This window comes from Somniosus microcephalus, chromosome 21 (assembly GCF_052327205.1).
Source record: "Somniosus microcephalus isolate GS21.2 chromosome 21, FLI_Smic_1.0, whole genome shotgun sequence".
Taxonomy (NCBI): Eukaryota; Metazoa; Chordata; class Chondrichthyes; order Squaliformes; family Somniosidae; genus Somniosus; species Somniosus microcephalus.
In genome coordinates this window covers 52023824-52038601 of record NC_141007.1, presented here as the reverse complement: position 1 = coordinate 52038601, position 14778 = coordinate 52023824, and the positions used below count along the sequence as shown (strand labels likewise).

The 14778-nt window shown below is 41.9% G+C and overlaps 1 protein-coding gene across 7 annotated transcripts in view; it reads left to right on the top strand.

Moving 5' to 3' along the window:
- sdk2b (sidekick cell adhesion molecule 2b) overlaps window positions 1-14778 on the top strand; it is a 1061066-nt gene that overhangs the window by 746780 nt on the left and 299508 nt on the right. For all 7 annotated transcript variants that reach the window (XM_085963616.1, XM_085963614.1, XM_085963610.1 and 4 more), the window contains 4 exons: window positions 7776-7923; window positions 8384-8524; window positions 9112-9293; window positions 13786-13901. In XM_085963616.1, coding sequence (XP_085819742.1) covers window positions 7776-7923; window positions 8384-8524; window positions 9112-9293; window positions 13786-13901 — 587 coding nt within the window. The remainder of the gene's footprint in view (window positions 1-7775; window positions 7924-8383; window positions 8525-9111; window positions 9294-13785; window positions 13902-14778) is intronic.

Sequence of the window (14778 nt, the reverse complement as noted above, 5' to 3'; positions counted from 1 at the left end):
CTGTATTTTGGGCTTTTCTTTCATATTTTTTATGTCGCTCATACTGATTAAGTTTGCTTTTGCCCCAGTGTCCAGTTTCAATGTAACTAATGCTCCATTTATCTGCAGTGGGATCATCCATTTGTCCACTTTTACTGCGTTGACTTTATGTTCAGCATTGTCCATTTCTGAGGGCTGCACATTTTCTGTATCTTTTTTGATATCGTCACATGACACCATTCCTACAAAAAATGTCTCACTTAAATCAGTGTCCTCAATCACATTAACTTGTTGCCCTTTCGTTGTTTTTACTTTTGAAAAGCATTGTTTGGCAAAGTGATTCTTTCCATTACACTTTGTGCACATTTTTCCAAACGCTGGGCATTGTCTTAACTGGTGTTTGTAACCACAGCGTTTACAATTAAAAATTTCATCCTCCGATTGCTTTTCATTTCTGTTCTGCCCATGTTTCTTCCCCTTGTACGACACAGCACCGACAGCAGCATTTTCACTCATTACAATTGCATCATTATTGATTTCACTGAAAGTCTTCGCGTGCTTTCGAGCTAGCTCGCTGGCTTGGCATATTTTCACTGCATTTTCCAAATTTAGTTCGGTTTCTCTCAACAGACGTTCCCTGACTTTTTTATCATGAATACCAAACACAATCTGGTCACGAATCATGGATGATTTCAGCTCAGAGAAATTACATGTCTGTGCTTTCAGTTTCAGATCAGTTATAAAGCTAACAAAAGTCTCATTTTGTTGCTGTGTCCGAGAACGGAAGATGTATCTTTCATACGTCTCATTCTTTTTGGGAGAGCAATGTGCATCAAATTTTTTTAGCACATCTTCTGATTTTTCTCTGTTCTCCGCTGGATTAAATACAAATGTATTAAATACCTCTATCGCCTGTGGGCCTGCAACCATGAGCAGCAACGCTATCTTCCTTGCGTCTGGCTTCGTACCGAATCCGATGGCTGCAATGTAGAGTTCGAATTGCTGTTTAAAAGTCTGCCAATTGTAGTCGATTTTTTCTGTGAGATTCAAACGCTCTGGTGGCTTCAAATTCTCCATGTCGCTTTTCACAATTTTCAGCAGATCTTCACCACCCTGGTACCATGTTATGTTCATTAATAACTAGACATTCTTATTATGAACACAGCTAGCTTTTGTTAGTTACTTTATTGAGCGCATGTGGACTAGGTACTGTATCTGTGGAGGCTTCCATCTTGACTGTTGCCTTGTGGGTAGCCTAGTGCCTCATGGGTAATGTAGTCTTAATATATATACAGCTGGGTAGTGTAGTCTTATACATACAGCTATATACAGCTCTACGGCTCCACCTAGTGTCCACTATAGAATGACATGTTATTGATCGTTACACAGTCCTGCCAGAATTTTATAAGTTTCAATGAGATCCCCTCTCATTCTTCTAAACTCCAGCGAGTACAAGCCCAATCGACCCAATCTCTCCTCATACGTCATTCCTGCCATCCCAGGTATCAGCCTGGTGAATCTTCGCTGAACTCCTTCCATGGCAAGAATATCCTTCCTCAGATAAGGTGACCAAAACTGCACACAATACTCAAGATGTGGTCTCACCAAGGCCCTGTACAACTGTAGCAAGACATCCTTGTTCCTATACTCAAACCCTCTCGCTATGAAGGCCAACATACCATTTGCCTTCTTAACCACCTGCTGCACCTGCATGCTTACCTTCAGCGACTGGTGCACAAGGACACCCAGGTCTCGTTGCACTTCCCCTTCTCCCAATCTATTGCCATTCAGATAATAATCTGCCTTCCTGTTTTTGACACCAAAGTGGATAACCTCACATTTATCCACGTTTTATTGCATCTGCCATGCTTCTGCCCAATCACCCAACCTGTCCAAATCATCCTGTAGTTTCTTGGCATCCTCCTCACAGCACACACGTCCACCCAGCTTTGTGTCATCTGCAAATTTGGAGATACTACCCTTGTCTAGATCATTAATATATATTGTAAATAGCTGGGGTCCAAGGACCAATTCCTGCGGCACCCCACTAGTCACTGCCTGCCACTCGGAAAAAGACCCGTTTATTCCAACTCTTTGCTTTCTATCTGCCAACCAGTTCTCTATCCAAGTCAATACCTTGCCCCCAATCCCATGTGCCTTAACTTTACACGCTAATCTCTTATGTGGGACCTTATCAAAAGCCTTCTGAAAGTCCAAATACACCACATCCACTGGTTCTCCCTTATCTATTTTACTGGTTACATCCTCAAAAAATTCCAGTAGATTAGTCAAGCACGATTTACCTTTTGTAAATCCATGTTGACTTTGTCCGATCCTGTCACTGTTTTCCAAGTGATCTGCTATTACATCTTTTATAATGGACTCTAGCATTTTCCCCACTATCGATGTCCGGCTTACCGGTCTGTAATTTGCCGTTTTCTCTCTACCACCTTTTTTGAAAAGTGGGGTAACATTAGCTACCCTCCAATCCATGGGTACTGTTCCAGATTCCATCGAATGTTGGAAGATGATCAGCAATGCATCTACTATTTCTAGGGCCACTTCCTTAAGTACCCTAGGATGTAGATTATCAGGCCCTGGGGATTTATCGGCCTTCAATCCCATCAATTTCCCTAACACCATTTCCCTACAAATACTGATTTCTTTCAGTTCCTCCCTTTCATCAGACCCTATGTTCCCCGACATTTCTGGGAGGTTATTTGTGTCCTCCTTTGTGAAGACAGAACCAAAATATGTATTTAATTGGTCTGCCATTTCTTTGTTCCCCATTATAAATTCCCCTGATTCTGACTGCAAGGGACCTACGCTTGACTTCACCAATCTTTTTCTCTTCACATATCTATAAAAGCTTTTACAGTCAGTTTTTATGTTCCCTGCAAGCTTACTCTCATATTCTATTTTCCCTTTCTTAATTAATCCCTTTGTCCTCCTTTGTTGAATCCTAAACTGCTCCCAATCCTCTGGATTACTGCTTTTTCTGGCCAATTTATATGTCCTCTCCTTGGATCTTATGCTATCTCTAATTTCCCTCGTTAGCCACAGTTGAGTCACCTTTTTTGTTTTATTTTTATGCCAAACTGGGATGAACAAATTCTGTAGTTCATCCATGCGGTCTTTGAATGTTTGCCATTGCCTATCCACCGTTAACCCTTTGAGTGACATTCCCCAATCAATCCTACCTAATTCGTGCCTCAGACCATCGTAGTTTCCTTTATTTAAATTCAGGACCCTAGTCTCCGAGTCAACTACTTCATTCTCCATCTTAATGAAGAATTCAATCATATTATGATCGCTCCGACCCAAGGGGTCTCGTACAACAAGATTGCTAATTAATCCTTTCTCGTTACATAATACCCAGTCTAAGATGGCCTGATCTCTGGTTGGTTCCTCGACATATTGGTCCAGGAAACCATCTCGTAAACACTCCAGGAATTCCTCCACCACAGTATTGTTACTAATTTGGTTAGCCCAATCTATATGTAAATTAAAGTCACCCATGATGACTGCTGTGCCCTTTTTGCACGCTTCTCTAATTTCCCTTTTAATGCCATCCCCAGCCTCCGCAGTACTGTTTGGAGGTCGATATAACACTCCCACTAACGTTTTCTGCCCCTTGGTATTTCTCAGTTCTACCCATACAGATTCCACATCATCAGAGGTAATATCCTTCCTTACAATTGTGTTACTCCCTTTAACTTCCCTTTCTTTAAAGTATTTAAAAATAATAAACCTGTGGAAAAATGTTTTAATTTTAATTAATTCACCACTTACCTTGTAAAAAGCAGGCCTTGCGCCTGCTTTTTAAAAGTGTAACTGCTGAAGACTTACCCTCCTGAAAAAACCTGGAAAAAAGACGTAAGTTCGATGCGCACGCGCTGCCTCTCTGGCGCACGCGTTCCACCTCTTAACCCCTTCTTTCAGGGGAACGGAAGTGCCGGTTTCCCGCGCATGTGCAGTGAATGCACGAAATCAGCACTTCTATTGGGCTTACAGGTGAGTACCCCATGCGTACTCACCCGTGGAGACCCGAATTTCTGGGCCATTAGTTTTAGTCATAGAGCATACTTTCTCAAGCTGTGTGTTTCCGCAGATTTCATTGTTGAATTCAAATATATATTGAAGTACAATACAGATGGTCATGAGCAAATTGATCTTCATGTGACTCTGTGTGGTTCGTTTACCATTGTCTGATTAAACTGTTGCAGGGTAGAATCAAAGCCGCTGATTTACACTTTCCTGGAAAAATGTACAGATTCACAGAAAATGTCTCAGAATCTCTTTCATAAAAATGGAATTTGATTTCATCAGCCATGATAAATCAATGGCCCTGGATTTGCCTGCATAACAGTCACTGCACTCCAAAAGTAATTTGTAAGAGCGTACGAAATAGGTGCAGGAGGAGGCCATACAGCCTCTCAAGCCTGCTCCGCCATTCAAGATCATGGCTGATCTTCTACTTCAACTCCACTTTCCCCAATTCATTCATACAGAAGCAAAATACTGCAGGTGCTGGAAATCGGAAATACTCAGCAGGTCAGGCAGCATCTGTGGAGAGAGAAAAACAGAGAAACTTTTTCCAGTTCTGACGAAGGGTCATCGACCTGAAATGTTAACTCTTGTTTCTCTCTCCACAGATGCTGCCTGACCTGCTGAGCATTTCCAGCATTTTCTGTTTTTATTCCCCAATTCAGTGTTCTGAAATTCCTAGAAAGGTTTTAACATCATCATACACAATATAAACGCAAATATTATTTAATAGTATTAATATATAATTCCTACAATAAATGAATGAATCAAATTTGAACCTGTATTATAAGACGAGTTGCTCTATCTGTAACTCCTGCGCTGTAATTCAGAAATCACAGTGCAGGACAAATTACAAGATACCACTACAAAATATTGTTGATTAAAATGTTTTTACCTAAAATTTAGACTTTAATGAAAAGACGATGAATTTTTAGGATATGCACTCCTTGCATTGTACCAGCTATTGTTAGTGGTGTAAGTTACTTATACACTTCCAACGTGGGTGTTGCAGAAAGTCCGTTCTGTCTCCTATTGATCCCTTTTTATTTTTGCAGCACCTTATACGGTACTATTTTTCCAGCGGTTTTCCTTCATGTCTGGACTTGCCTTTTCCTTTCTTTCTGTCCATGTATCAACACTGTTGTGGAATCTCTTCAGGGCTGCCATCGTAAATACTTGCAGTGCATACTCCACTGTGGCAGATCAAAAATCCTACTGTTCAATAGGACATTTGTTGAACATGCTGCCTACCTCCCCTGGTATCTATGTGGGTAAAGACAGAAAATCCAGGTTTGATCTCTGGTCAGCAGTTAGCTGATCTCAGCTGGGGCCTGAAGTGGGGAAATTAGATTTTACCTGGGTTAGGAAGAGGAATATCAGGTAGAGTTCCTCCTCATTGCTGTTCAGTGAGCCCCCCCCCCCCACTTTGCTGGAAGTGCAAATGTGTGGTTATTGGGTGAAAATAGGATCAGACTCGGCGGTGATGCCCCCGATGGCCCAACAGCCTGCCAACATTCAGCTTGACCAATAATTGCTAGGTACCAGTGAGACGCTGGCACCTGTAGAACCATAGTCCAGTAGAGATCAAAACTTTCAGGAGAGAAAAAGCGCAAAAAAAGGAATTGTGCTTTGTCACAATGTCAACAGGATTTTGAAAGCATTTCCTTAACCGTGTAAACTTCACTGGTTAGCTAAAATCTTTTTAAAATGCAGGTGCTGGAAATCTATAATTAAAACAGATCTGACAAAAGAGCTACACCTGAAATCTTAATCTATCTTTTCTATTTTCAGATGCTGGCAGACTTACTTTTTATTTTCCAAAATTTTCTATTTTTTTTAATCACTGGTTAGTTATGTCAGCGGGGCCTTTTTACTGTAAATTTCTTCTGCTTTCAACTACTGGTTGTGCTAGTGATGACTAGAAGTCCGTACTGGTGTCAGTGCTGGTATGCCAGTGATTAAAAGAGTCAGTACTGGTGTCCCAACAATTATTGGAGTCCATACTGGGGCGCTCCTGATTACCAGAGTCAGTGCTGGTGTGGCAGTTGTTACTGGGGTCAGTACTGTACCAAATTTTATTGATGTAGTATTGCCAAATAGCCTCTACATGGGGGACATCATACACTAATAGTTTAAATTTTGAAATCTGATATATAGAAAGTTCTGTTTTTCTAAAAATCCTACAATTCCATATATCATTTATTTTACTCATTCTTTGGGAAACATTTTCCCCCCATGACTTCGACAATGTTGCTCTTCACTTTAGGTTCTCCAGACTGTTGAGTCTGCCAGCAAGCTTCCAGGCGTTTGCATATGTGTTTCTGTAACCGTTCATTCGTAGATGCACAAACTGTAGACAGAACTGTAGCTCATAGAACACAAACTATATGGAATAATGTCTTAATCACATTTGTACCAGGGCAAAAGGAATTTGCACTTACATAAAAATTAGTCATGCACCAAGAGATTGATTTCCCACAGCCGTACTTTAATATTGCTTTGATGCTCTTGTCCCATATACCACCAAACCTCAGTCATTCCATCGAAAGAGACTTTGCAATTGCTCCTATCCCCACAATACTCTAAAGTCACACACCATCCTGACTTAGAAGTATATCGCCGATCCTTCATCATCGTTGGGTCAAAATCCTGGAACTCCCTATCTAACAGCACTGTGGGAGTACCTTCACCACATGGACTGCAGTGGTTCAAGAAGGCGGCTCAATTCCACCTTCTCAAGGGCAATTAGGGATGGGCAATAAATGCTGGCCTTGCCAGCGACGCCCACATCCCATAAACGAATTTAAAAAAAATTCTAAATCCTTCTCCTTCCTTCCACATTTTTTCATGTCCTTGCTCCACCCTACCTCTGCCACCTTCTCCAGCCTTATGATCCTGCTGGTGCATTTTGTTCCTCTGATTCTGGTCTCTCATGCATTGCCACCCCCCCCGCACCCCCACACCTCCTCACTACTTCGGTGACACAGCCTTCAGCTACCTTGCCGTACTGACTCGAACAGTGTTGTTCAAACATTAGCCACATGTGGCTAATTAGGAATCCAGATGTGACTAATTGCATTTCTAATTAGTAAATAAAAAATGAGTAATAGTCACTGATGTTGCGCATGTAATCTCAATATTCATTCGCATGGCGTTTATTGGTAAAATAGCAAGTAACTTTTGATCATTGTTAGGGCTCTACTTCCTTGGTTACTGAATCATGGTAGATATTTGTTAAGTAAATATACTTGTATGAAATACATTTACCTGTATTGTTTGAGTATGTAATTTTCTACTAAAATTAGTACATGTGACTAAAACAGTGTTGCTGTAGCCACACCTGTCACTAGTCAGCAATTCCTTTTGGACAACATTGATCTAGAACTCCTTTTCGTTCAACTTATTTCTCCTCAAAACTCATACTTTCAAACGTGCCTTTGGTCACCTCTGCTAACTCTTTACTACTGAAGTTGTCCACTGACTTCTGCATGAAGCATCTGGAGGCATTTATTGTGTTGAAGGTACTATTAAAATGCAAGTTGTTGTTGTTGAGGGGAGCTGTTCAAAGAATAGTGAAAACAAATTGTCACTCAGAGCAAACTTAAGAGCCTTTGTTCTCTGTCCATACATCACTGCTTGTCGTTGTCCCATATTTATCAGGGTTTTATAGAGAGCAGTTAATCATGTTTTTACCAGTTGCCTTAAAGTCAAAAACTGAATTTTTTCTTAAACTACCATTTTTGCTACAGATTCCCCTTGGACTGTTCACCTGATGAGCGTTAACCCTGAATCCATGGGACTGATGGTCAGGGGACTCATTCCAGCCAGGTCCTATCAGTTCCGTATCTGTGCTGTGAATGATGTTGGAAAGGGCCAATATAGTAGAGAGACTGAGAGGTAAGGGCTAGCCTCCAATACGAAGTGCGGTTGACTTAAAAGATGAACTGGGATATGGCACAAATTTCACTGGGATTACATGTGAATATATGAACTCTGAGATCCAGGACCAATTGCTAGGATGCTCTGCATGTCACACTGATCACATACTGGCCTTTGTCTCCTACTATTTAGACATTTGTCATCTAATTTACAATTTCCTACTTACCCCAAGAGGATTCATTATAGCCACAGACCTCTGGCATGGAAGCTTATCATATACATTACAATAGCTACCATATTACCATCATCTACTATTCTTAAACACTAAAGAACTACAAAAAATGCACGTGTCATAGGTATAGCATGTTGGGTGCACCCCATTCTTATTTTTTGAGGTCGATTCATTTTTGTTTTGGTGAAAATGAATATTGTCTCTAACTTCATATTTTTCGTAACCAAATAGTATAAATTCTTGCAGATTGTCACTACCTGAAGAACCGCCAAGTGCATCCCCACAAAACGTCATTGCAAGTGGCAGAACCAATCAGTCTATCATGATTCAATGGCAGCCACCCCCAGAAAATCATCAGAATGGAGCCCTGAAAGGTTACATGATCAGGTATCTCAGCGCAGAATCTTTGCTCTTCTGTCTTCATGGATGAAACTTAGAGCCGATTACCATGGCCTTGTATTTTTGAGGATATATTTTCTCTTTCACTTCCATTGTAAAAAGCAATTCAAAGCTGACAAAAAAAAATTAACAGGCCAGACAATGGTGCTATATTCTGTTTTAAAAACACAAAGGGAAATCAATTAAAAATGTGTTATTGCCTGATAGTTCTTAAAGTTTGATGTTCAACATAAGCTTGCTTTGCTTCCTTTTGTATTTTACTTTGAATTGCTTATAAGTTGTACTTTGCTGTGTTTGTATTTATCGTTTTGAGTCTTAACTCACTTGAAAACTGTTCAAGAGTCAGCAGGATGTGGCCAATGTGGCCAATATAAAGACTCTTTCAGATGTTTTTATTTGAAAACATTTAGCTATTCCAAAATATCTTTTTTTATTGCAATCAGACAGCATTTTCCTAAATGATATTTTCTTATTACCAGCACACTTTGTGCGTACTCTGTTGTGTTTACTGCTCAAAAGTACCGAGGAAAAGTGTTAACTCAGTTATATGAAAAACTTTCCTTCTCTCCTTGTAGGTATTGCTTGGCAGGTTTACCTGTAGAGCACCAGTATAAGAATATCACCAGTTCTGATGTTAATAATTTCCTACTTGAAGACCTCATCATCTGGACCAATTATGAGATTGCGGTTGCATCCTATAATGGGGCTGGTCTGGGAATCTACAGCCCAACTGTCACCGAGTGGACCCTGCAAGGCGGTGGGTACTGAACACTCATGGGAGGGGAAGTGAAGGAAGGCTAAAGTACCACAAAGGAGTGCTGCTTTAGTCAAAGTACTGCTACCAGTTTGGAAAGTAAAATCACTGATGAGGATTGCATCAAAACAATTATTATGTAAATGTAGCAGCTGGTTTGTTGGTAAATTTAGCAATTACATTTCAGAAAACTCAGCCACTCCTTTGTAAATTGCACATTATTGTATAAATGTACAGGAAACTTTGTGCTATCCGACACCGACGGGACCGAGCTGTTGCCATCCCATCAAAACTGCTGGACAAACCAGCGCTAATGTTGAAACATACGGAGATTTTGAGCTCCGTATCTGGCAACAAATCCTGTTGCTTAGCAACAGCTTCTAAACAGTAGGCCGTACCTTGCAAGCGTCTCTGTAGCTTAGCAACAGCTTCAGCGAGACCTTGCAGAGCCTGACTAGTGAAAAAAAAGCAACAAAAAGAAAAAAAACCTAACGAAACTGCTCCTGATTTTTGCCGGTGGCTCGAGCATTCCGGACAGTTAACCTCTGGATAAACCAAAGTTTCCTGTACACACAAAAGAGAGGGCACAAAATCCTTAATGCACACTTAAAATCCAATTTGATTCAAATTAAACCTAGTTAGCCCGGAACCAGTTCTAGTCTTTGAACACTGTTGGGTTGCACCTATGTATTGTTATCCTTAGTAGTGTGACTTTAATTGCTTTTACACATGGCCTGTAGTCTCTGCTTGTGCCACTGGTTCTTGACATGTGGTTCTCATGCACCTAGAGGCACCCAATATAAACGTGACTGATTCGCTAAGATCGGCTGCTGGGAAGACCTGTATTTTACTGGGTTTTTCCACGCTCCAGTCTTAATGAATCTGGCAAGTTTACATTGGGGTTCCCAACAGGTGCACGAGACTTGCACGTTGAGAACCAGCAGCACAAACAGCTCTCTAAGGCTAATGGAGAAGGTGGCTTAAACATTTATTTTCACCCAAGTCCTTAAGTCAGCATTATATTTGGAGAAGCTTTCTTTATGAGACACAAGGGAAAGATTGTTTCTCTTACCTCCTGCTGGCAATCATTGAGCAATACTGAGAGTAGTGGTACAGAAGTCTATAGCCTAGATTCTCTTGTCCTCTCTGATGGAGAAAAGCATGCAGTGGCAAGAAGCTTTAGAGAGAGTACAGAATGGGAACAAATTCAACAAATATTGAGAAAGCTAAAATAAATTTCACATTCACACTGCTAGTGCATGCATGGTATACCCATAGCACCTCAAAGTGGAGGGACACAGGATCAATCTCCCCCACTCCAATGACCATTGCTTCAAGGAAATTCTTAGTGCAGAGCATGTACTTCTAGTACGAGAAAGAATTAGACATGATGGGTTGGATTTTCATTGAGGAGGCGGGACTACAACTTTTGGGGTTGTAGTCCCGCCTCCATTGAGTTTGAGCCAACCCATGCGATTTAGACTTGATTGATCTTGTTGAGCCCGCCCAGCGGGCTCAGCAGGCCAATTAAGGGCCACCCGGCAACAGGTAACGTCACAGATTGAAATTTCATCTGTCAAGACCTTTTGACAGATGAAATATCAGTGTTTGACAGCTCTTTGAAGCTGTCAAACACTGACAATCTGTACTCCAGGTTAATTGCTTCCTCTCAGGATGATTTAGAGATCTTGCAGTCAGAATCAGGGGAATTTATAATGGGGAACAAAGAAATGGCAGACCAATTAAATACATATTTTGGTTCTGTCTTCACAAAGGAGGACACAAATAACCTCCCAGAGATGTCGGGGAATATAGGGTCTGATGAAAGGGAGGAATTGAAAGAAATCAGTATTTGTAGGGAAATGGTGTTAGGGAAATTGATGGGATTGAAGGCCGATAAATCCCCAGGGCCTGATAATCTACAACCTAGGGTACTTAAGGAAGTGGCCCTAGAAATAGTTGATGCTTTGCTGATCATCTTCCAGCATTCGATGGAATCTGGAACAGTACCCATGGATTGGAGGGTAGCTAATGTTACCCCACTATTCAAAAAAGGTGGTAGAGAGAAAATGGGGAATTACAGACCGGTAAGCCTGACATCAGTAGTGGGTAAAATGCTAGAGTCCATTATAAAAGATGTAATAGCAGAGCACTTGGAAAACAGTGACAGGATCGGACAAAATCAACATGGATTTACAAAAGGTAAATTGTGCTTGACTAATCTACTGGAATTTTTTGAGGATGTAACTGGTAAAATAGATAAGGGAGAACCAGTGGATGTGGTGTATTTGGACTTTCAGAAGGCTTTCGATAAGGTCCCGCATAAGAGATTAGCGTGTAAAGTTAAGGCACATGGGATTGGGGGCAAGGTATTGACTTGGATAGAGAACTGGTTGGCAGACAGAAAGCAAAGAGTTGGAATAAACGGGTCTTTTTCCGAGTGGCAGGCAGTGACTAGTGGGGTACCGCAGGGATCGGTCCTTGGACCCCAGCTATTCACAATATATATTAATGATCTAGACAAGGGAACTAGATGTAATATCTCCAAATTTGCAGATGACACAAAGCTGGGTGGGCGTGTGTGCTGTGAGGAGGATGCCGAAAAACTCCAGGATGATTTGGACAGGTTGGGTGATTGGGCAAAAGCATAGCAGATGCAATATAACGTGGATAAATGTGAGGTTATCCACTTTGGTGTCAAAAACAGGAAGGTAGATTATTATCTGAATGGCAATAGATTGGGAGAAGGGGAAGTGCAACGAGACCTGGGTGTCCTTGTGCACCAGTCACTGAAGGTAAGCATGCAGGTGCAGCAGGCGGTTAAGAAGGCAAATGGTATGTTGGCCTTCGTAGCGAGAGGGTTTGAGTACAGGAACAAGGATGTCTTGCTGCAGTTATACAGGGCCTTGGTGAGACCACATCTTGAGTATTGTGTGCAGTTTTGGTTGCCTTATCTGAGGAAGGATGTTCTTGCCATGGAAGGAGTTCAGCGAAGATTCACCAGGCTGATACCTGGGATGGCAGGAATGACGTATGAGGAGAGATTGGGTCGATTGGGCTTGTACTCGCTGGAGTTTAGAAGAATGAGAGGGGATCTCATTGAAACTTATAAAATTCTAACAGGACTGGACAGACTAGATGCAGGAAGGATGTTCCCGATGGTCGGGGAGTCCAGAACCAGGGGTCACAGTCTAAGGATAATGGGTAGGCCATTTAGGACAGAAATGAGGAGGAATTTCTTCACCCAGAGAGTGGTGAACCTGTGGAATTCTCAACCACAGAAGGCAGTAGAGGCCAATACATTAAATATATTCAAGAAGAAGTTGGATATATTTCTTAAGGCTAAAGGGATCAAGGGGTATGGGGAGAAAGCAGGGACCGGGTACTGAATTTGGATGATCAGCCATGATCGCATTGAATGGCGGAGCAGGCTCGAGGGGCTGAATGGCCTACTCCTGCTCCTATCTTCTATGTTTCTATGTTTCCCCGGAACAGAAAGCAGAGGCTGCAGATTTTGACAGCTGGCGGCCATTCTGCTTTCTGTGCCGGTAAGATGAGGGACTCCCGAGACCTGAAGGAAGGAAGGCTGTAAAGTTAAGTAGAACTTCTTTAATCACTTTACACAGACCAATCACACTTACCTCTGTACTCATGCAACCATCACTCACCTGAACACCGGACACCTTGACCCCTCCAAGCCCTTCATCCCGACGGCCCACCTCGCTAACTTGGCGTAGTTTGGAGCCGTCAGGAATCCCACATTTCAACAATGAAAATAGGGATTAGGCTAAAAACTGCCTGTTAACTACCTGTTAACCGGCAGTTAATTAGGAATAATCCCCTTCCCGCCTCGGGAAGGCGGGTCCCAGTGCGGGGCGGGAACCTGCCTCCTTTGAAACTGGCATGGAGGCGGGATGGGGTCGGGACCCCCGATTTCGGGATTTTAAACCCCCACACGCCTCCAATCCTGACTCCACAGCCCAATGAAAATCCAGCCCGGTGTGTCCATCAGGCTGTTTTCACAAATCCCCTGGTGGAAAAGAGCAACGTTAGTGGTGGCCTAGAGCGGGCCGCCCACTCCACCTGCTTGGGTGCATAATTGCATGGACCGGTGGGACCACTGTGAGAGAAAAGACATTTAAGACAATGTCAATCCACATCCTCAACCACCAAAAGAGAAAATACAAAATTAACTGCACGTTCAAATTACATGATATTGACTTCAATCAAATCACCTTTATTTAGGTCCTTTGCAGTCAACCTTGATAGCAGAAGGAGTCATTAGGAGTTATAAACCAAGATTTCAAAGTAAATATAGGAACATGACATCTGAAGCATACTGATCATAACAGGATTATACACACATCAGAAATGATTGCAAAAGGATTTATTATTCTATGTGTATGAATGCTACGTCTCGACGCACTATTTACTCTCCATTTCTCTTTTTTCTTCTTGTGGAACCAATTTGAAGTTTATCTGTTGTTCTTCCCAGTTCCTACAGTGCCTCCAGGAAATGTGCACGCTGTAGCAATTAATTCCACGACCATTCGATTCACATGGACACCACCCAGTCCTCAGTTCATTAATGGAATTAACCAAGGTTACAAGGTAATACCCATAACTTCAACAAGCTTTCAAAAATCAACATTATTGGTTAGGCTTTGTTCAGTGTGAGATTGTGCGTAGTGTTGTCAACCCTCCAGGAATTAATGCTCAACGTTCCCTGTTGGCCGCTAAAGGACTGCAGAGAACAGCAACTTACCAAATTCCATCACTGGCTAGATGAGTGGTGGCATCAGCATTTAGATTTGTGGCCAAATTGCCCTTCTGTCCTTGTCAAAAACAATCTTTTTAGCAGGTTTTCGCCCTCCAATGGTACAATCTCAATTATATTACAATGGTGCTATCATAGTTAGGGCTACTGCCAGCATTATTTCTGTAATGTGAAGTGGCTGCTATTGGTTATAGCTGGAAGGCTGTCCCACTTCCCACCCCGTGCCCATCATGTTCTTTTAGATAGAGCTTCAGAGTAGATCAGAAACTAAGAGAGAAATCCCTGAAATAAATCCAGTTAAATCAGGGCACCATCACTAAACCCCTAAATACTTGTATGCCTTGTGAAGGCAGACAAGGGGACATTACCTTAAAATCAGAGCCAGGCCATTCAGGAGAGAAGTTAGGAAACACTTCTTCACACAAAGGGTGGTAGAAGGGCAGAACTCTCTCTCCCACACAAAGCAGTCGATGCGAGCTCAATTAATAATTTTAAATGTGAGATTGGTAGATTTTCACTAGCCAAGGGTATTCATGAATATGGAGCCAAGGCAGGTGGATGGAGTTAGGATACAGATCAGCCATGATTTCATTGAATGACTGACTAGGCTCAAGGGGCTAAGTGGCCTACTCCAGTCCTGTTCCTATGTAACCAGCCATTATGGAGCAGACAACAGGTCTAACTCCGATCCAACTTGCACATAAACAAATT